Source organism: Silurus aristotelis, assembly GCF_946808225.1.
Source record: "Silurus aristotelis genome assembly, chromosome: 20".
Lineage (NCBI taxonomy): Eukaryota > Metazoa > Chordata > Actinopteri > Siluriformes > Siluridae > Silurus > Silurus aristotelis.
The window spans coordinates 3,550,724-3,571,124 of record NC_139593.1 but is presented as its reverse complement, the minus strand read 5'-3'; the positions used below and the strand labels follow the sequence as shown (position 1 = coordinate 3,571,124).

The window sequence follows — 20,401 nt, the reverse complement described above, 5'->3', positions numbered from 1 at the left end:
TTTACTTAAACTAGGAATCCCAAAGCTGTTCCAGCCTGACAAAGCCTGTATGCATAAAGCCAGTTCCATGAAGTTCTGACCTCAACCCTATTGGAAACCATTCTGGGATAAATGTGATTGCTGACTGCACCCCAGGCCTCCTCACCTCACCTACATCACTTTACTAACACCCTTGTGGCAGAATGAGCATACATTTCCACAAGTACACGCCATAATCTAACAGCAAGTTGGTACTTAATGATCAGGTGTCCACAAACTTTTCAGATAGTGTAATATTTAATACAAATGAAGTGTTTTTACTCTTATTTTAAAAATTAATTTGCACATGTTTTTTGATTTGTAATTTTTGACAGAGAGGAAGGCTACATACTGAAGTCCTTGTTGTGGCAGGCTTCTTTAATGCGTAACTTTTCATCTGGGACTGCAGGCCCCTTCAGCTGAGGACAATTTGCTATTAGAATGAAAAAAAATATTTTGGGACAGGAAGTTAACTCCAGAAAAATTTAGCATTTGACCATGTGTGATATCTCAATGCTTTGAATTGTTCTTTATTTTACAACACTGTATCATTGTATACATTTTTATAAAATTCATATTGAATCGGCATTCTTTTTTGATTCCTCTTATAAATCGGTCTCGGTCTGTCTTTCTGACATTCTAACCTGTATAATAGGGTTGCTGATATCATACATTACATTTCCATTATCATATCTATTCATTTGAAGAAACACAAATGTACCCATAACTAACTAACATAAAACTTTCTCAATTTTTACATTTTGGGGAAAAATGTCTCACCAAGTTGCACAACTGTATATTCCCAAACACCCGTTTTATTCTATTCTATTCTATTCTATTCTATTCTATTCTATTCTATTCTATTCTACTTGTACAGTTTTTTTTTTTTAATTAACAATGTCCCAAAGCAGATTTATGAAATTAAATTCATTTTAGATAAATTATAGAAATAAATCCCCATAAGTTTAACCATAATGAGTGAGTCAGTGGCAACGGTGACAAGGGAAAAACTGCCTAAGATAATATGCAGAAAAAACCTTGAGAGGAACCAGATTTAAAATGGAAGCCAACCTTATCTGGGTGACACACGTGTCCATTTATTTTAGTCTTTGTTGAGGTTATCAGCTGTTCACTAATGGACATTCGAGTGTAAAACTGCACATGGTAATTGTAATCCTAAGCCATTCTAGCAAAATCGTCTTTAAGTGATAGTTCACATGAGTGAACTATCCACAGTAATCTCGTTTATCTTTAGGCTGTTCAAGTGGCCTTTCAATCACACCATGGGCTACTGATTGATGAGGATGAAGGCTAACGAGCTTCTCCGAGACACATGTAGCCAAATTCTATCTTGTCAATGTTTTTGAACCAGGACGGAGTAAACTGTTCCTGTTCTGGAATACTAATCCTCTGCTTAAATATGATTCCAGAATTTTTAAATGTTCAGGCTTTCAAACTGATTTAAGTATGAAAAGTAAAAGTAGTGATCTATAAGAACTTGATGTGAAAAAACTGATGCAGTTCAGTGTTCCAGTCTTCTGCACATCGGATCTTTTAAAAGATAAAAACTTCTCATTTAACACTCTTTATTTATGTATTCGCTCCAAAGAAGTGAGGGGCAAAATGTTGTTTTGTAAATGTAAGTTAAAAGATCCATAAAGTTACTGAGCAACTCAAGAACTTTGAGGATGGATTTGGACTGTAAATAATATCAGCAGTCTACTACGATGGCTCAGGACCACCAATTGAATTTAATAACTGAACGCCTTAAGAATGAGGAAACTGTAATGAATGGACGTTTAATGCCACCCAAATGAGGATGAGGTTCTCTTTTGAGTCTGGTTCATCTGGTTTCATCCTCATGTCATTTGTTAGAAGCGCTATACAAATAAAACTGAATTGAGCTAAAATTGCTAAATTAAAAGGCTTTATAATTACACAGTAAAATGTAGCAAAAGAAAATGTAAACATAAATACTCTGATATAGTACTGACACTACAGTGAAACATTTATCTCAAGTACCATAATGTTTTTTTTTTCAATTGCAATTTCAAATTATCACAAAGCACAAATTAGAAACTAAATTAAATGCTGTGGATTATATAGAATAAATGTACAAAAATAGAAGTTTGATGCCATAACATACCCTCAGCACAGCTGCACACTTCTTTAGGGCAGATGAGGTAAAGGGAGCCGCTTGACTGAGACATGTGCGGGTCATAAAACTTCACACACTGGTTCTCTAAAACACACACCTGGTAAGCATGTGTACACTGTGTGTGTGTGTGTGTGTGTGTGTGTGTGTGTGTGTGTGTGTGTGTGTGTGTGTGTGTGTGCATTGGTAGGTCAAAATAGGGGTGCAACACCTAAGGAATTTCCACAGACGATTGATGCTAATGTTATGGTACAGTAATTGCTAATCATTGTTGCAGCATGGAAGAGCAACAAGTGCTGTGCTTCTCACCTATGTTGTAATACTCATACACCGATACTCCAGCAGGCTGACTGACACCAACCTTCAGCATCATGTGAACTCTGAAAGCAATCTTCTCTTTCACTTTATTTGAGACCTGACAAGAAAGAAAATAGGTTAGAAAAGAATTAAGAACACACCAGAACCAATTTGGGAAGGTCCAGGACTGCTGACTACTGATTACTGATAACTGACTACTAATTGCTAACCTTTGTGATTGTCAGGGTTTTTCTATGCTAATCTTTGGGGTTGTCAGGTTATGCTATGCTAATCCTTTGCATTCTTTTTTGCTTTGCTAATCCTTGGGGGTTTTCAGGGTTTTGCTATGCTACTTCTTTGGGTTGCTTGTTCACTTTGCATTTAGATATGAGCTGGGTCTTATAGTCTGACTGTAGCTTGCAATGTGAGTACCTTTTTCAGGTAGATGATGATGGATGCTTTTTCTGAAAGCCGGCTGTTCAGCTCAAAATCATCAATGTACTTGTCCACTCCCATCAGCTGGAAAATAAACAACAAAGCAACTTTTCTCAGCCAATCACAATTAATTATTACACTGTGAAAGACGAGACAAGTAAATCTTTGATCTAATATCTATCTGTTTTTTGTATTGTCCATTTTTGCACCATTCTCTTGCCATGGAGATACAGAAGATGCCTGAAAATTAAGCCTAAAGCGATGTTAATAGGGAAGAGTTAAAAAGAGAGTTAAAAAGTTAAAAAGAGATGTGGGAAAGATAATCATTTAATTCTGTTTTTTATTTTCTATATAGTAATAAACATCACTAGACAGGCTTTATTTTGATAATAAATTGTTTCAGGTATCTGTTTCCAGATAGTCTTTCCAGATATTCCAGGAGTCTTCCTGATTCTGGAAAAATGAATTGTCTCAGAGAGTAATTTGTTCATTTTGAATAAATCTTCATAAACACTATTTTTTTTAAATATACTTTTTGTCTGGTATTCGGTTGTTTATCTAATTATAAAATACATAATTTCTGTGACATTTACATATTTATCCTAGTCAATTTTTTTGCTATTTGGTTTTTTAGCTTTAATAAACAACCATATGTAGATTAGCTGCTTATCTATTATACACTTATACACTTATTATATTATACACTCGTCTCACCCACTGAGAAACTATGTAAAAAATAAAGTTAAAGAAATCACTATTTCCTGACACACCTTGAGACCTCTGCTGTATATTACTTCTAAAGCTACATTTATTTTACTTTTTTTTTTTTTAAACCCATACCTTTTCCAGGTCATTTTTGTCTGCTACAAAACCTGTCAGCAGGCTGATGTCCAGGATAGTCATAGCAGCCTCTGTTGTTTCATGCAGGAACCTGAAATGAAACAACATGAAAAAATCAGACAGATATTACAAACAAATACAGATCTGACTCTAGTCTAAAAATCAAGTTCAAGTATATTCCCATGATCCTGAACACAACCACCTCCATGTTCAGATGATTAACAACAAAAACCCTATTAATTTCAGGACATATTTATCCATGTCTTCATTTTGTATACATCTTGTACCTTTTATAATGCTTTCTGTAGCCCCTTGTTAACACCTTTAAGCAATAATAATAAAAAAAACTAAAAGCTTTGAACATATTTTGGACACCTTTATTCTAATAAGAGGCTCAAAGTTTAATTGCCAGAAATTTGTTTAAATTTCATTCAACTGTTTGTTCACAGGAAAATAATTTAGCAAATTTGAGTGCCAAGAAAATCTGGTTTACTCACTTTGTCTCTATGTTGAGTGTATAACTTGCAATGGCACCTGGGTAGGAAGCTGCAAAAAGAAAAAAAAAAAGAGAATAAAACATTTCCAAAAAAAAAGATCAGCAAACTCACAGCATTCCTAGAGCAGCTAAAAGTGTACCAGACTGCTGATACACACGTCCTACAAGCTCTTCAGGCTTATGCTTATGGCTGCTCACGGTGCAGTGCAGTACAGTGCAAAGACTATTTTACTTGCCAAGCGGATACCTACAACACAGACTCCCGGGAAATGCACACTGCTGCTAACACTGCTAACCTAAAAGTTTATAATTCCACATGTGTTAATTCATAGTTTGATGCCTTCAGTGTGACTCTACAATTTTCATAGTCATGAAAATAAAGAAAACTCTTTGAATGAGAAGGTGTGTCCAAACTTTTGTTCTGTACTGTATATATCATATAGACTCAGGGAATTTTTCCCTCACCACCATCACCACACTCATTAGGAATAAAATGTTATTTTTAAAATGCATATCCTGAGTCTATATTTTTTTGTTGTGACAATGTCCACTGTTACCTGTACTCTACAAATAAAATTAAATGTATTCAAGACCATGGACTCACATAATTCATGACCTTGTCTCAGTGAAATGAGCAGAAATATTAGCTTGATGGTGAAACATGTTTTTTTTTTAACAAGTCTAGATTGTTGCCCTGCTAGATATAAAATATTTCTGAATGAAAGATCTTCCAGCAGACAGGTCTATTTCGATTCCCAGGATCCATGAATTTGCTTTAAATACTCTAATGTGGTAATCAAGTCTTAAAGCACCACAGCACTGTTATAATAATACTAATAAGAGTTATATAATTCAAATTACTTTTACACTTACCTGTTTTGTCTCTGGTCATTTTAACCTCCAGATCAAATTTGTTACACTTTGTATAATTTTCACCAGGTTTGGTGTAATACAAAGTGGCAACCTGGAAAAGAGCAAAATGTACATATATTGGTATATTAAAATAAATAAATAAATAAATAAATAAATAAATAAATAAATAAATAAACGAATAAATAAATAAATAAATAAATAAATAAATAAATGGCTCTATATACAGCAGAGATGCATTTTCTTTTTACAAAGAAGGGCCAACGACGGAACTTGATGGAGGGCCAGGGGTCAAGAGTAAATGTTGCACTATAACAAATTGCATTCTATTCAAATGAAAGTTGCTCTGGTTCTTTTCATTTATGATTTATGGACAAATCAATCAATCAATCAATCGAATAATTAATAAACTTGTCATGCGGCGAATGAATGGAGGCGGAAGCCGGAGTGCAGCTCGCTTGGGTTTAATAGAGTGAGTGACACAAACACACATAAACAGCAATCCTTATATATATATATATATATATATATATATATATATATATATATATATATATATATATATATATATATAGAGAGAGAGAGAGAGAGAGAGAGAGAGAGAGAGAGAGAGAAAGAGAGAGAGAGAGAGAGAGAGAGAGAGAGAGAGAGAGAGTAATAGCCGTAGTATGCCCTGGAAGTGGCAGAGATAGTGGCAGCATGACAGCCGCCAAAGGGGGCATGGCAGGTGGATTCCTGACAATACCCCCCCCCCCCCAAGTGGCGGCACCTGATGCCCCCCAAAATCAAATACGCCTGGTGGGCCAGGGCACTTGGAGGAGAGCCTCGCCATCCGTCCAGGGTTGAAGGGGATTCCATTAGAATCGCCGCGAAGACCAGAGGCTAGACGACGTCCTCGGAGGAGACCGGAGGCAGGGCGACGCCCTCAGTGGAGACCAGAGGCAGAGAGACGCTTCTGGAAGAGAACAAGGGCAGAGAAACGTCCACAGCGGAGTCCAGAGGCTGTGCGACTTACACGGAGGAGACCAGAGGCTGGGCGACTGGAGCAGAGCGACGTCCACGATGAATGTCTGGAGCAGAGCAATGTCCACCCCAGAGACCTGGAATGGAGCGATGTCCTCTGTGGAGGTCTGGAATGAAGGGGTGCCCACCACGGAGGTCAAGAGCAGAGCGCCGCTCCCCACGAAGGCCTGGAACAGAGCTACATCCACCACGGAAACCCGGATTGGCACAACGTCCTTGGCAATGACCGGAGACTGGGTAAAGCTCTCAACAAGGCTTATGGGCTGGATGACCCCCTGGGCGGAGACCGGAGGTGAAGCGACGCCTATTACGGAACTGAGCTAAGTCCACCACGGAAACCTGGATCGGCTTAACGCCCTTGGCAACTACAGCCGCGCTTCACAACTTACTGGCAAGAGAGAGAGAGAGAGTCCCCAGACAGGAGAGAGATGTGGAATGCGATTTTGGCTCTTTCTGTGGGGAATAGGGGTGAATGCACCTTAATGAATCCGCACATGTGCCGTACAAATCCGCCGCATGAGTGGTTAATGAGTCCCAGGTGTGTGTATTGGAGCCGGTAGCGGCAGGGATAGCGGCAGCATGACAGCCGACAAAGGGGGCGTGGCAGGTGGATTCCTGAAATAACTACTCTGTAATCTTTTTTACTAATGCAGTTATATTTTCCATTCTGATTCTGTGAAATGTATAGTACAATGAGGAATAATCTAATTCATTGTACAAAAAAATTAAATACCTAATACATGCAACTGCCTCTTATTTTTGCTAATTTTATTCCAACTGGCATTATCCCTATTATTTACTCTGCTCATACTATATATGGCATTGTGGGCAAAATCAGGTCACCATGGGGCAACTTTGCCTGCAAAGTTTTGGCATCTCTGATACACAGTATAGTAATGACACAAAAAAATAAAATAAAATTGAGGTCACTCACCGATATGGAGCCTTCCCCTTGGCCAGACGCTGTTACTGTTAGATCTCCATTTGCCAAGAACTATTGAAAGCAACACAGTATTAACACAATATATCCACCATAAAGAGCCTTGTAACCTCCTGACCCCAGATCAGTCTTCCAGAGCTTCAGCTCAGGTCTTATCTGGATTGTCTAGTTCCCTCCTACCTCTTAAAAACATGCCAATAGATTTACTGGCTATATAAACAAGTGTTAATGTGTGTATGCACGCTGTCCTATGAACTGTCCCAGGTCAAGGTTACAGAAGATATCTGTCAACACATATTGCATGCCTCTTAAAGAGCATTTTAAAGTCCTTGCCATGTCTCCTTACCTTGTCTGAGCGTTGTAGGTTTTTATCAGTTTTGGAGAATGAGCCTTTAAACTCTGTACTTCTTGCAGTGGAACTGACAACGACGGTCATGGTCCCCTCGTTGGTTTTAGGTTTGTCAGTCATGTACTTAGCTACAGCTTGAAACACCACGGCGGTAGCCTGAAGGTGGAGATTAGCAAAGCTAAAACCATTAGCATATTAGATTTCAATTTATTGTGAAACACCAGTAGACACAGTAACAGTAACATATACTACAGACTGCGTTCTAAATAAATGTGTGGAAACATGGTAAAATGCCAGTTTACAAATTGATGGTGGAGACACTCACTTGTATTTTGTAACATAATTTCTTTATGTTACATTAAAGCACTGCCTATAAATGCTGAATAAAGGCAATGCATTAAAATGTAAAATAATGCATAGCAACATCACCTGGGTGGAGCGATATCCGCTTACTAATGCTTGATTCCTCCTCAGCCAATCTGCGATGGGTTTGGCCTTCTCATAATCATTAAAAACCCAGCAGGGCCAGGAGAGCATATCCGGTTGCTTCCAGGGTAAAAAAACGGCCCTCTTTCACAGGCCAGTGGCTCCGGTCTTCAAAAATAAAGCACACAGGCATCAATCTCTGCTACTGACCTAGCATCAATGCTGAGGCAGATATATTGTACAATCGTGACCATAACATTTTAGAATTAGTTTAATGTTCATTTGCAATTATATCTGTATACTGTAAGCACACCATTCAGTGTGATCCAGACATACAGAACAAATGAAATAGTTAGCTGAGGGAAGTGTAGCAGGAATTAAAATATTTAAATAGAGTTAATCAGCAGTTTTGTCCCAATGATATCATACGTTTTTGTTAACTAGTATGATCTGTTCATATTTTTCTGAACAAAATACACAAGAACAACACACGTTGGGATTGGGAAGTGTTAATTCTCCGGCTTACCGGATGAAGCAAATCTAAACAAACGGTCTGTATCCAGCTGGCCATCTCTTGCCAGAGCATAGGAAGCCATGGCCACAGCATATGTGTCCGTTGTAGAATCAATGTTCCTTGCAATGTAGTTTGCTGCGCTGCGCAGGTGCTGTTGGTAATTCTAAAAAAATATTGAAATTAAACGAGACTCAGTGGCGAAGCATGGGATTGTGTGATCACACGTGATCGTACATCAAGGGTCGGATTGATATTTAGATGTAGAACTCTGTAGTTGCCTTCATACTTACAGGTACAATGTTTTCACAAAGATTGTTTGCTTCCTGTAATGCCATCAGGACAAATGCAGTCATGGTTAACCCGGAACTTTTGCCCTATAAAAAAACAGAATCAGATGATTGAGCGACTATTTCCTGTAAAAGGTGTGATGTGGTGGATAGTGGAACATTGAAGTGCATCCATCATTCCCACAGTGCTCTCTTGCATCAATGTTGTTAGTGTTCATGTTTTTTTTTTTACAAGCGAGAACCTCTCTAACTTTTATTCAAGTAAAAATCTAAGGAATTTTACTTTTCTAAACATTTTTATTGCAACCATATAACACTGGAACATTCGTCTTCACCAAAATCCTAAATGTACCAGTGACAGATTAAGGTTTTAAAAGGTCAGATGTGGTAACTTACGCCCATAGAGCTGGAGCCAATGCTGTACACTTCAGTGAACATCCCTTCAGAAGACTTTGTTTTAGTAACCAGCCACTCTGCAGCATCACAAATGACTTTATCGTTTACGGTGACCAAGTCATCCGCCAGACTGAACATTTTCACCACGTACGCAGTTAGCCTGGAGAGAAATGCAGATATGCGAGTGATAATCCAGTGTTGGGTATGTGTATGTCTTAAAAATGTCAGTGAGCAATGTAGAGGTGAACAATAGCCTCCCAACTAGCCATGGATTATAACCTTATACCATGGTCTCTTTCCCGCATTAACAGGTTAAAGCATCATTTTCCTTACGTATTTATATGATTCTGAGCATAAACTAAATTTTAAAATTTTGTTGCTCCAAATCACATACCGAGATGAAGTAGTGTCACATCTCTACTACTTTTCTTCTCCAGTTGTATCTTGTGCTTAAAGCAATTTATAAAATTAAATATATTTAACATAGAATTGCCACCACATGCAAAAATCCTTCATGGAGCTCAGGAAGGTCTTTAGGATATGTGTCTAATAGGTGTTTTACTCTGGATGGAACTGGACCTTTGGTTACAGGTGTTTATAAGCAGCGCATTTATTTAGAACACTGATGCAACTGACCTCAAACTGAACTGTGTGTTCAACAATCTGAACTCACACATGAATTGAAACTTAAAAGTGCTATAATTATACAGGATTACGGATAATATAATGGAAATATAATACATTGCCTGTTATTATTATTATAATTATTAATAATATTAATATTACTATACTGGAGTTGTTTTCTCAAGAATTTCTTTTATCGTTTATTGTGTTTATTAAAATCATGTTCAGGAAACAAGTGGAGTTTTAACAATACAATATAATAACAATTAAACAATATAATAACAATGATAATTACCCATGAATAATGATAAATAAAATAAAATAAATGGGGAGGGTTGCGTTAGGAATGGCATCCAGAGTAAAAAACGTGCCAAATCAAACATGTGGATCATGAATATGGATGATCCGCTGTGGCGACCCCTAATGGGAGAAGCCGAAAGAAAGTTTCAACAATTAAAAAAACACCTAACCATGTGCTGCCTTGTGAGATTCTCCACATGCCGAAGGAATGATCGTTCTGTTGATATGTAAGTTCCGTCTGAATGCCTGCGATTAAGAAAGGAGAGACAATTAGCAGAACCCTGAACACTAGTTCTCATCTCTGTAGTTTAGACTTTGTATATATGTGCCTATTGGTGTGTAGCACTGGTGGGGCACCAGCTTCCGTCTATTCCACAATGCTGAAAATGGAAAAGACCAGTTTAAAGCTTTATATCCAACCTGTACTGATGTGACCGAGTGCTTCGGTGCGTTTATCCACCCCCACATCACTCCACTGGTTGGTTTTGTCCAGGTAATGTGTTGCGATTAGAGGCAGGACCATGGCCATCAGGTTTTGCTCTCCACAGCCTGATGGCTGTTTAATGAGGGTTTCTAGACCTCTACCACTGATTGCTTCCTCAATCATCTGCGACAAAGGCCTGCCTGTAAGGACCACAAACCACAGACTATTGTACTTGGTTGAATAATACGTTAAACCCAGTGGTCAAATATCATTATATCACAATTATATACAGGTCTAGTAAAATAATGCTTTATTTATGCAGAAGTCTGTCTGATCTTTTTCAAACTCATTTACCTTATGCTTGTTTAAAATTATAATTTGTTTGTACAAATAGAGACTAACACATTTTTTTTTTTATTCCTTGCTTACACCAAAAGCAGGGCAAATACCTGCACATAATTGAGAGCAAATGTAATCTTTAAAGTATAAAGTATAATAATTATTTTCATTTATTTATTGTAACGTTTAAAAAAAATTGTTTTTCCCAAAAAGAAGCAGGTGTCAGGATCTGGGACATTGTGAAAGTGCTTTTGTTTTCTGGACACCAGATAGCGCCACTGGGCCCATAGTCCCTAAACCCCATTCCCTACATTCCCAACTGTGTCCTTTATGTTTTCCACCTGTTACTTGTTATCACTCTACATTGTTGTTATTAAATGTAAACTCATTGATCAGAGTGTGGCAACAGGGGAGTGGTCAAGCACTGGTTTGTGAATGGAGAGCAGAGGCAGAGGAAGTGTTAAGGATCAAACACCTGTGTGTATCTTCCATGAGATGAGTTTTGTTGAGCAGCACCCTGTGTATTGATGATGTGTGCTTATTAACCGATGGGTCCAAGATAAAGTAAAAGACATGACTGGCTAAAAAAAGACAGCTTGTTTTGGTGAAAACCTGCTGTTTAAGAAAGGCTCCTTTAATACCTATGTGAAATTTTGTTTTATTACGTGTTCTAGAAGCATTACCTCTAACAGCTATGTAGGTGTGAGCATCTGTGTCTGGCATTTGGTTGTTCAGGAATGGCCTACTAATATCTGATCGCTGCCGTCCTCCTGCCAGATAAAGAGAAACAGCATGGCGAAGATTATTATTACCCTAATAATTTTTGCTCCTGAAATCTGGTAGGCAAAAGCATGCTGAAATAACAAACCCAGAAGAGTGTTTACTTACCGTGCTTGTCAGGCTCTAATATTAAAGTGACCTCTCCTGTGTACGTCAAAATGCCCTGGGTCTTTCCCATGCACCAGAACCAAGAAACACAAAGTACAAACAAGAAAATGGTGTTTTACTAACAATCCAAACACAATAAAATGTTTTGCATCCTGCTGCAATAATCTCCAACTGGTTACATGTAGGCAATTGAACCTCATTCCCAAAATGTGTTTGTTAACTTCATTCTACAAGCCCAACTGCAAAAACATTTATTATATAATATATCAAATATTTAAACTAAGAATATGTTTATTCATGTATTTTAAGGAAAAAACAATGGGCGGCTATATATCTGCTCTCTGCTCTGACTCGCTTGGGTCAAGGCTCACTCCACTCGGAGTGTGGCGGCCTCTACAGCCTGGACGCTGGAGTCCCTCTCCAGGACATCTGCAACGCTGTGGGCTCATCCACCCCGCTGACCGTTGTCAGATTTTAGGACCTTGACCTTAGAGCCAAACTGGCTCCCCTGTCCTACGTTCTGGATGTGAAGCTCTCACACACTAAGCAGGGTCTGGTCAGTGTGGCATGATTGGACACTCGTTCCCAAAGTGTGCGACGCAGCTCGAGTCTAACCCTAGTTCCCAGAGGGAACGAGATGCTGTGTCCCCGGGCCACACTCCCTGCATCCCTGCGGCACTTACCTTCTCTTTGTCAGAAGCTAATGTCACTACCATTACTTAGCTATTTTGTAGCTTCCTGGTTTACGTTGCCCCCATTGACATCACAACTTGCCTATTGACCGGATTTCACACGTAGTTCAGAGCTTGGACAACACGAGGTATTCCCAAAGCGTTGCAACACAGCGGCTCGTTCCCTCTGGGAACTAGGGTTACATACGTAACCTAGAGACGTTTTGCTCCAAGCTCAGTTGGAGGACTAGCAGTTGATTTGGTTCCTGGTCCAGGAAGACTGTAAACTAGTGGCTGCTTTGGTGGCCACACACCACATTGTCTAGCAATATGGGTTTGCAGGATAATAATGAAGAATCCATTATAATGCACAAGCATACTGCTGAAGCCTGTTGCAGAATGGACTGTCCACCTGCAGCTGTTGCTCCCAATCATCCAACCTTTGGAGCACCCAGATATGAAGTGGGATATTTCCACTGCATTCTGAAACAGCACTGTCAGGGTTTTCTTTTCCCCATGTTCTGCAAACTCAGCTCATTTGCATTAACACAGCAAATGCTTAACTACCAGAGGGAATTATAAAGTTTGCCTTGGTCCAGCTAGTAAAGGACCATCTGGTGTTGTATAACAGGGGAGCCAAGCCTTTCTCTCTCTCTCTCTCTCTCTCTCTCTCTCTCTCTCTCTCTCTCTCTCTCTCTCTCTCTCTCTCTCTCTCTCTCTCTCTCCCTCTCTCTCTCTCTCTCTCTCTCTCTCTCTCTCTCTCTCTCTGGATGCAGAACGATGTTTCCCTGGCCTAAATTGGGTGGTGGGGTTATGTGAAAGTGGGGCATGGTCGAACAAACAGTTTAAAGTTTGAAAAGGGGGAGGATGTTGGACTTTTAACCAGAAGGCCATGGGTTTCAATCCCAGCATCACCAAGCTGCCACTGCTGAGCTCATGAGCAAGGCCCTCAACCATCAACAGTGCAGCTGTATAACTAAGTTAACTGTAACCAGTCTGGATAAGGATGTCTGTTTGATGCAATCAATGTAAATGTAACTGAATCATCAGAATCACACACTACGCTTTGTTTTGAACACACTCTATTTCACGGAGTGATGGAAGGGACAAAATTTAAGAGAGACAAGAGCCTCAAGAGAGAGATTTAAAAACAATGCTGTGTGTGCATGTATATGCTGGAAAGTAAAAGTAAAGCTTTGTTGAATAATGTTCCTTCTGTTTTAAAAGTAAATGCTTAAAATTAGCAAAATCTCAAGCTTATGAGAAGTAAAAATGACTTGAAAGAGGTTTAACATCAACCACAGGAAATATGACATAAATGTGACTATGCTCAAGATATTCATATTTTTGCTTGTCAAGTTCAAGAACAAAACTCCTGGTAAGAAATGTCTAGTGTTTTTGAAATGAAAATTTTAAACAAGCCCATATAGATGTGCTGCTTAGGTGTCCAATAATTTATTTACGTTTACCAGAAATAACACATTTTTTCATTCTTTTTTACAAAAAATCATTTTAATAGCTTACCACTACTTTTAAATCTTTCTCCACACCGTCTGTCACTTGTGATACTAGATCAAAGGCCTTCACCTCGATTTTGTGGTTTCCTGCCTTAAGAGGAATAATGACAAAAGAAACCGCATTTGATGATTGCGCATCAACACTGACAGTTGTGCGATACTTCTCCTTAAAGCTGGCCATGCTGCATATATCTTCTGTCTCCTTCAGCTCCACAAAGACCTGTGTAACATTAAGAATAATTATTGTTCTACGTGCCATTGTTGGCTTTGCCAACTGAGCATAGAATTCTGTAAAAAAAATAATAAAATAAAAAGGCATATGTTTTGCTGACAAAAAACCTTTTTTAAGGGCTTGTTGTTTAAGTTATGGATAACCACTTTGATCTCTATTTGTTCGCTGACTGAGGTAGAGTACGGCAATTTCAGATCAATGAAGAAGTTCTTCTTAACTATCAGCTCAAATGGATTTGCCACACAAATACCTAAGAACACAGAAAACAATAAGTACTTTATTTTTTGCGAGGGATTTTGTATTGTAACAAATATTATTAATACAAATTTGAACAACTGAGCTTTTTACTAGCAAAAGAAAAAAGATTCAATTAAAGTATTTGTTGCAGAAACACAATAAGAGGTTACTTGCCTGATTATTGGTGCAATATGAATTTGAACCTACTTACCTTCCTGTGAAATACTGACAGCAGTGAACACCCAGGTGGTGATGGATCCTGGTAGGTTAACATCTCGAATTTTCACATTAGTACCACTGTGTGGAGATGTATTAATTCATTAATTAATTTATTTATTTATTCGCCACAAGGGGCTACTTGCACTTCCTTGTACCTCCTTTGTATCTGGGTCATACACTACAGCTTAAATCGCTGTAGTGAATGACAGGTATGTTATAGCTAAGGTTTCTTATAAAAAAATATAATAGAAGTAATATTGATGAAATATTGAATAATGCTTGCATATTCCCTTTTATTAACCTGGAGAAAATGTTTTTAGAGATGTCTGGATCTGGGGGATATCCCATGTGTTCCCAGTTCCACCACAATATGGCATTTGGTTGTCCAATTGGCCATGATTGCACCCAGCTGGATATTGTTAGACTTTGTGTATAAATAATATAATTGTTTGATTATTGTTACCTGTGCCATTATGTTTACCTGCATGTCCCTGTGGTAGCTGCCACCTGTTAAGGTTTGTTAATCATGCCAGTTTGTATTTTTGGCTTCTGTCTGCTTTCTCTTTTCAAAGACTTATTTCAAAATATTTTTGCACTGCTTTCTTTGGATTCTTTGCATTTGTGTTTTTGGATTCATGTTTTTACTTCTTTGTTTTCCTTTTTGTTTGCACTTCAGTATTTTTCCACAAAGCAATCACTATAGCCTTTTTTTTTAAGCGGCTCATAGTTTGTTAAAACCTCGCTGTGACAGACTGCCAGCATGCCAGCCTTGTGCCTTAGAATATAAAGGTTTGCTCTTCTCTGAGTTTGCTGAAGGTATGAGCTTTTTTTCCATTAGACTAAGACACTAAAATGCATACTCTTGGAAAGTCACTCAAAAAAAAATCCAACTGATTTGTGAATCATTTTGTACAATGATTGTATTAATCACTTTTGCTTAGTTGTAAGAAAAATGCCATTAATACTGCAATGCACAAAAAATTCCTACTGACCATTTTTTTTCATCCATACCTGGGAATATCCTCTTTGTCCCACATCCAGATTTCAGGGAAGACTGAACGTGATGTAATTTCATCAGAGATCGTATTTGCCTTTTTCTCTTCACCTTAAATAATATGGAAAAAATCCTTTGTATATTACATTTAACATGCATCGTAATACAGTATAAACAGTTCATATTATATTTCCATTCGAGCTGTAACTAGACAGTATATGATATAGGTCCGAAGTGATACAGGTCACTGTAATGGCCACACTTACCAGGATACAAAACACAAAGATGAAGATTATGATCAAATTAAATCAAGCCGAAAAAATGTTTTATCGTAATTCCACATTCTCCTGTTTCACACTAACCACTTAGACTTTGCCTTGATTGTTTCTTATTATTATTTCACATATGCTATGGAATAGCAAATCCTGATGAGGGGGCACACAACTCGCTTTGCTCTGTTTCTGTAGCTGAATTATCACAAATTCCCAAAACACAACCTAAAATTTAGTGGTAAAAACATTACCAGGAGTCATCACATTTACCACCATCTCTAAAACCTCCTACCCATTTTTCTTTTGTTCCCCCATAATGCATTGTAGAATCTTTAGAATGCTACTGTAACTTACTTCTGGCAAAATGCAGTTCTTCCTGCACAGCTGCTTTTCTTACATCAGCAAGTTTCTGGCAACAATGCAAGAAGGCTTCGCGGCATTCAACTTCACCCTCGATGTATTCAGCTCTTCGCTCGCATGTATAACCCAGAAGGTTTTCCACCAATCCGTCCCTGCAACACCGCTTCAGCTTATCATTGTACTTGCTCACTGAATTGGAAAAAAATTAGTCACCATGCACATTAATTACATTTCATTATCTATTATATACAGTAAAACAAAAAAGTATGGTCTCTTCTTTTTTTATTTTTTATTTTTTTATAAATAGTACTAACCTAAAGTGCTTATGAGCTCCGTTTTGGTGATGGCACGCCGCTTTCTTTTCAAATCAGGTGCACAGGTGGTGACTTTGCCAGTGAAAAGATAAACAAATTAAGCAGGAGAAATCTCTGATTTTCTTTTATATAATATTATATTACATTTTCATATTTATTACAATCTTAAAGAAGACAGCCTCACATTATGGTGAAGAACATGTCAAATTTGTATAAAAAAGCAAAAAAACCCTACAAATGTTACAAAGAAACCCGTAAAGCATAAAGACCTGGACTTAACTAAAATCAATGACCACAAACTACAAATGTAAGACCAGGTGCTCCCAAAATGTAATTCAGGTTGAAACAGTCATGTAACATGAACCATGGAAGTCCAGTGGCTGATGGGAAGTATAATCCAGGGATATAATCCTGACACTATCATGGTTTCATGGCTACCCCAATTATAAAATGGCAAGAAAAAAAGAGGTGAGAAGAATAATGGCTCACTGTCAGGGAGATATTGATGTAGGAGAGTTTTTTTATTGGAGAACTACTGAAGATTTTATTTGAATATAAGATTTTATATGTATATATATATGCCATACCTCTTCGCTCGGCAGTGCTTTTTGCAGTCAGTGATATGAACAGCAAGCCTGCATCATAGAAAACCCCCATAGCATCCATCCCACTTCCAGCTGTACAGCCGATGTCATGCTGTTCTACAACATCCCAGATCTGTTAGTTTGGGAACAACAAAAGCAGTGTAATAACTACAAATGTATTTACCTTCAGACCACTTCACCAACCATATTAATTAAATAGCATCAAATGTGGACAATTCAGAACTGTATAATTGCAGAAGATGACACACATTTCTATAAGCAGAAAGTGACCTATGAACTAGAAGTGTTCAATTCTCTGGCGGGGAGAGACATGACAGCTGCAGAGGTGGGAAGTAACGAAGTACAAATGCTTTGTTACTGTACTTAAGTAGATTTTTTTGGTATCAGTACTTTACTATTTTTCAGACAACTTTTTACTTTTACTCATTACATTTTTACACAAATATCTGTACTTTCTACTCCTTACATTTTAAAACTGGCTTGTTACTTTTAATCCATTGATTTGGTGAAATGTTAATATTTTTATTTTCACTGCGTGCCGATTTCAGCCAATCAACCGATTTTCTGTCATTGCGCGTCTTTTTTAAACCACTGGTGTATAAAGTCCTGACTCTCACTCACCAAAGATGTAGACTAGTTTACGAAGCTAAGAATCAGCAGGCAGAAAGCAACAAGAAGTAAAGGTAACGTAGATGAGACAGAGGGAGTCAGTGATGTAAACATGACTGAGAACAGACACATTCCTGATCATCTATCGTTAATATCATGATATGTGACACTAAAACAGGTAGAAGTAATAACTACTTTTTACTTAAGTACATGTCGGAGCCAAGACTTCTTTACTTTCATTTGAGTAAAAATGTATAATCAGTACTTCAACTTTTACCCGAGTATTAAAACATGAGTATCTGTACTTCTACTTAAGTAAAGGCGGTGTGTACTTTTGCCACCTCTGGACAGCTGCATATATACTGTATATATAACAGCCCATTTATAAGCAGGTATTTTATTTTAATTGTTTAGAACAGTTTACATTTTTACATGTTGGTCATCAAAAATGGTAATAATAAACTACGTTCATAAAAATAAAACGACAAACAATTTTATATTTTGCATTTCTGCATAAAATATATTATTAATAATAGTAACTAATAACCCCCTATCTTACTCACTCACTCACTCACTCACTCACTCACTCACTCACTCACTCACTCACTCACTCACTCACTCACTCACTCACTCACTCACTCACTCTCTCAAATCTGTTATTTAAACCACCATGCAGAATAAAGTTTTTTTTCATTAATTTTTTTTTAAATAAAATTTTTTAAATTAAACTAGTGTTTCATTACACAGTGCATCATTACATAGTCATTGTTATCAAAGACAACAGTGTAGAACCTTCTTAGAATTAGCAGACTCCATGATGGTCCTCAGAGTTAGGTTTGGAAAGTATTAATTATAAAATTACAATAAGTGAAATCCAAATGTTTTTTTAATTGGTACAGTGATTTCTTTTTATAATTAGCTATTTATCAGCTGATGTATCCATGGATAAGCCTAGTGTTAATTACTCACTTTGGTCTGAGTGATTCTGTTCTTGTTATTGAGAACGTAGACGCCTTTATCCACAGCAACCAGATAAACACTTGCATTAGGAGCAGCAGTAACTTGTAAATTGATTTGATCAGAAGGTAAATACACTGGTTGAGGATCTTGTATATTTAGATGAACCTTGATGCATTAGAAAAAAAAGGAAAAACAGAAATAATTTACTAAAACATTTTGACATTTATACAAGCATGCCATACAACAGTTTTAAAATGTCAATGGTCATTAAAAAAAATCAACAGTCATAATCATTAACATTTCAAACAGATCATGCATGTATCATCATTATGCATTCCTCATACTGATGTCAAATTAATAGAATCAGTCTCCAGTTTTAATACTTGCAAGTGTATAATGGCCAGTGGTTAAGCTGTAACACTAGGGTTTAGTTTGTGTGTGTGTGTGTGTGTGTGTGTGTGTGTGTGTGTGTGTGTGTGTGTGTGTGTGTGTGTGTGTGTGAGAGATTATTTTCAATTTATTTTTAAGTAGTGGACGAGCTGTTACTATAGATACGATAGCATATTAGAATGAGTGCATGAATATAAACTTGCACTGCTTAGGTGCTGTTATAGGAACAAGTTCAAGTTGGCTTTATTTTTTCATTTCAACCACATAAAGTGCTACAGCAAACAACATAAATTAGCAAAAAGGATCTCAGAACTATATATAACACTAAACTAACAACACAAGGGGGGGGAGGGGAGACAAGGACAAAACAGTAACATAGTAGCATTGGTTCAAAATGCTGACCCTCAAGCAGGTTGTGTCTCAGGACATGTACGAGGTCAGTGTGACAGTAGTGAAGTGTGCAGTAAGAACAACAGACTGATTCAAGGTGAAGGTGGAACTGCATCAAAGATCGGCTCTGAGCCCTTTCCTGTTTGCAGTGGTAATGGACAGGTTGAAGGACAAGGTCAGACAGAAGTCTCCGTGGACTATGATGTTTGTGGATGATATTGTTTTTTGTGATGAAAGTAGGGAGCAGGTGGAGATGAGCCTGGAGAGGTGGAGGTACACGCTGGAGAGAAGGGGAATGAAAGTCAGTAGGAGTAAGAAAGAGTACATGTGTGTGAATGAGAGGGAGGGCAGTGGAGTGGTGCCGTTGTACCCAGGTACAACAGTGCAAAGTAATGGCGAGTGTGTTAGAAGTGAAAAAAAGAGTGCAGGCACGGTGGAGTAAGTGGAGAAGAGTGATTTGTGATAAAAGAGTACTTGTGAGAGTGAAAGGGAAAGTTTATAGGACTGTGGTGAGACCTGCGATGTTGTATGGTTTAGATACAGTGGCATTATAATATACTATAATACAGGAGGCGGAGCTGAAGGTAGCAGAGCTGAAGATGTTGAAATTTTCATTTGGAGTGACAACGATAGACAGGATTAGACACGAGTTTATTAGAGAAACATGTAGGGTGTTTTGGAGACAAAGTGAGGGAGGGACGATTGAGATGGGGTATAACAGTAGGAGAATGCTGAGGATGGAGCTGCCAGGAAAGAGGAAACGTGGAAGGCCAAGGAGGAGGTTTATGGATGTGGTGAGGGAAGACAGTTGTCTTGTCGAGAGGAAAGTGTGAGTCAATAGCCCTATTAATGCTACTCCAACTACTTTACAGATCCATATTATATCAAAAAACACGTAAGTAAAAAGAAAGGGCAATCCATCATTACTTTAAAAAATAAAGGAAAATCAGAATCAAGAAGTTTGAATGTGTCCCAAGGAAAATCTCCAAAACCATCAAACACTACGATAA

The 20,401-nt window shown here is 37.9% G+C and overlaps 2 protein-coding genes across 3 annotated transcripts in view; one reads left to right on the top strand and one right to left on the bottom strand.

The window, feature by feature from the left end:
• The window catches only part of LOC310715879 (complement C3-like), a 113,785-nt gene that overhangs the window by 4,818 nt on the left and 88,566 nt on the right, over window positions 1-20,401 (bottom strand). Inside the window, exons 14-38 of one of the 2 annotated variants that reach the window (XR_014530428.1) lie at window positions 18,621-18,776; window positions 17,025-17,154; window positions 16,438-16,509; window positions 16,118-16,312; window positions 15,509-15,602; window positions 14,490-14,575; window positions 14,149-14,291; window positions 13,817-14,029; window positions 11,622-11,682; window positions 11,417-11,503; window positions 10,391-10,594; window positions 10,141-10,216; window positions 9,047-9,206; window positions 8,654-8,737; window positions 8,376-8,526; window positions 7,853-8,017; window positions 7,421-7,579; window positions 7,069-7,128; window positions 5,115-5,205; window positions 4,243-4,291; window positions 3,746-3,836; window positions 2,903-2,989; window positions 2,483-2,588; window positions 2,165-2,260; window positions 371-451 (exon numbers count right to left, since the gene is read on the bottom strand). Coding sequence is in view for 1 of the 2 variants with exons in the window: in XM_083522576.1 (XP_083378702.1) it covers window positions 371-451; window positions 2,165-2,260; window positions 2,483-2,588; window positions 2,903-2,989; window positions 3,746-3,836; window positions 4,243-4,291; window positions 5,115-5,205; window positions 7,069-7,128 (661 nt within the window). In the remaining variant the exon portion in view is untranslated. The remainder of the gene's footprint in view (window positions 1-370; window positions 452-2,164; window positions 2,261-2,482; window positions 2,589-2,902; window positions 2,990-3,745; window positions 3,837-4,242; window positions 4,292-5,114; window positions 5,206-7,068; window positions 7,129-7,420; window positions 7,580-7,852; window positions 8,018-8,375; window positions 8,527-8,653; window positions 8,738-9,046; window positions 9,207-10,140; window positions 10,217-10,390; window positions 10,595-11,416; window positions 11,504-11,621; window positions 11,683-13,816; window positions 14,030-14,148; window positions 14,292-14,489; window positions 14,576-15,508; window positions 15,603-16,117; window positions 16,313-16,437; window positions 16,510-17,024; window positions 17,155-18,620; window positions 18,777-20,401) is intronic. The other variant, XM_083522576.1, reaches the window with a different exon arrangement.
• The window catches only part of LOC310715901 (uncharacterized protein), a 90,470-nt gene that overhangs the window by 32,569 nt on the left and 37,500 nt on the right, over window positions 1-20,401 (top strand). The gene's annotated exons all lie outside the window — the stretch shown is intronic.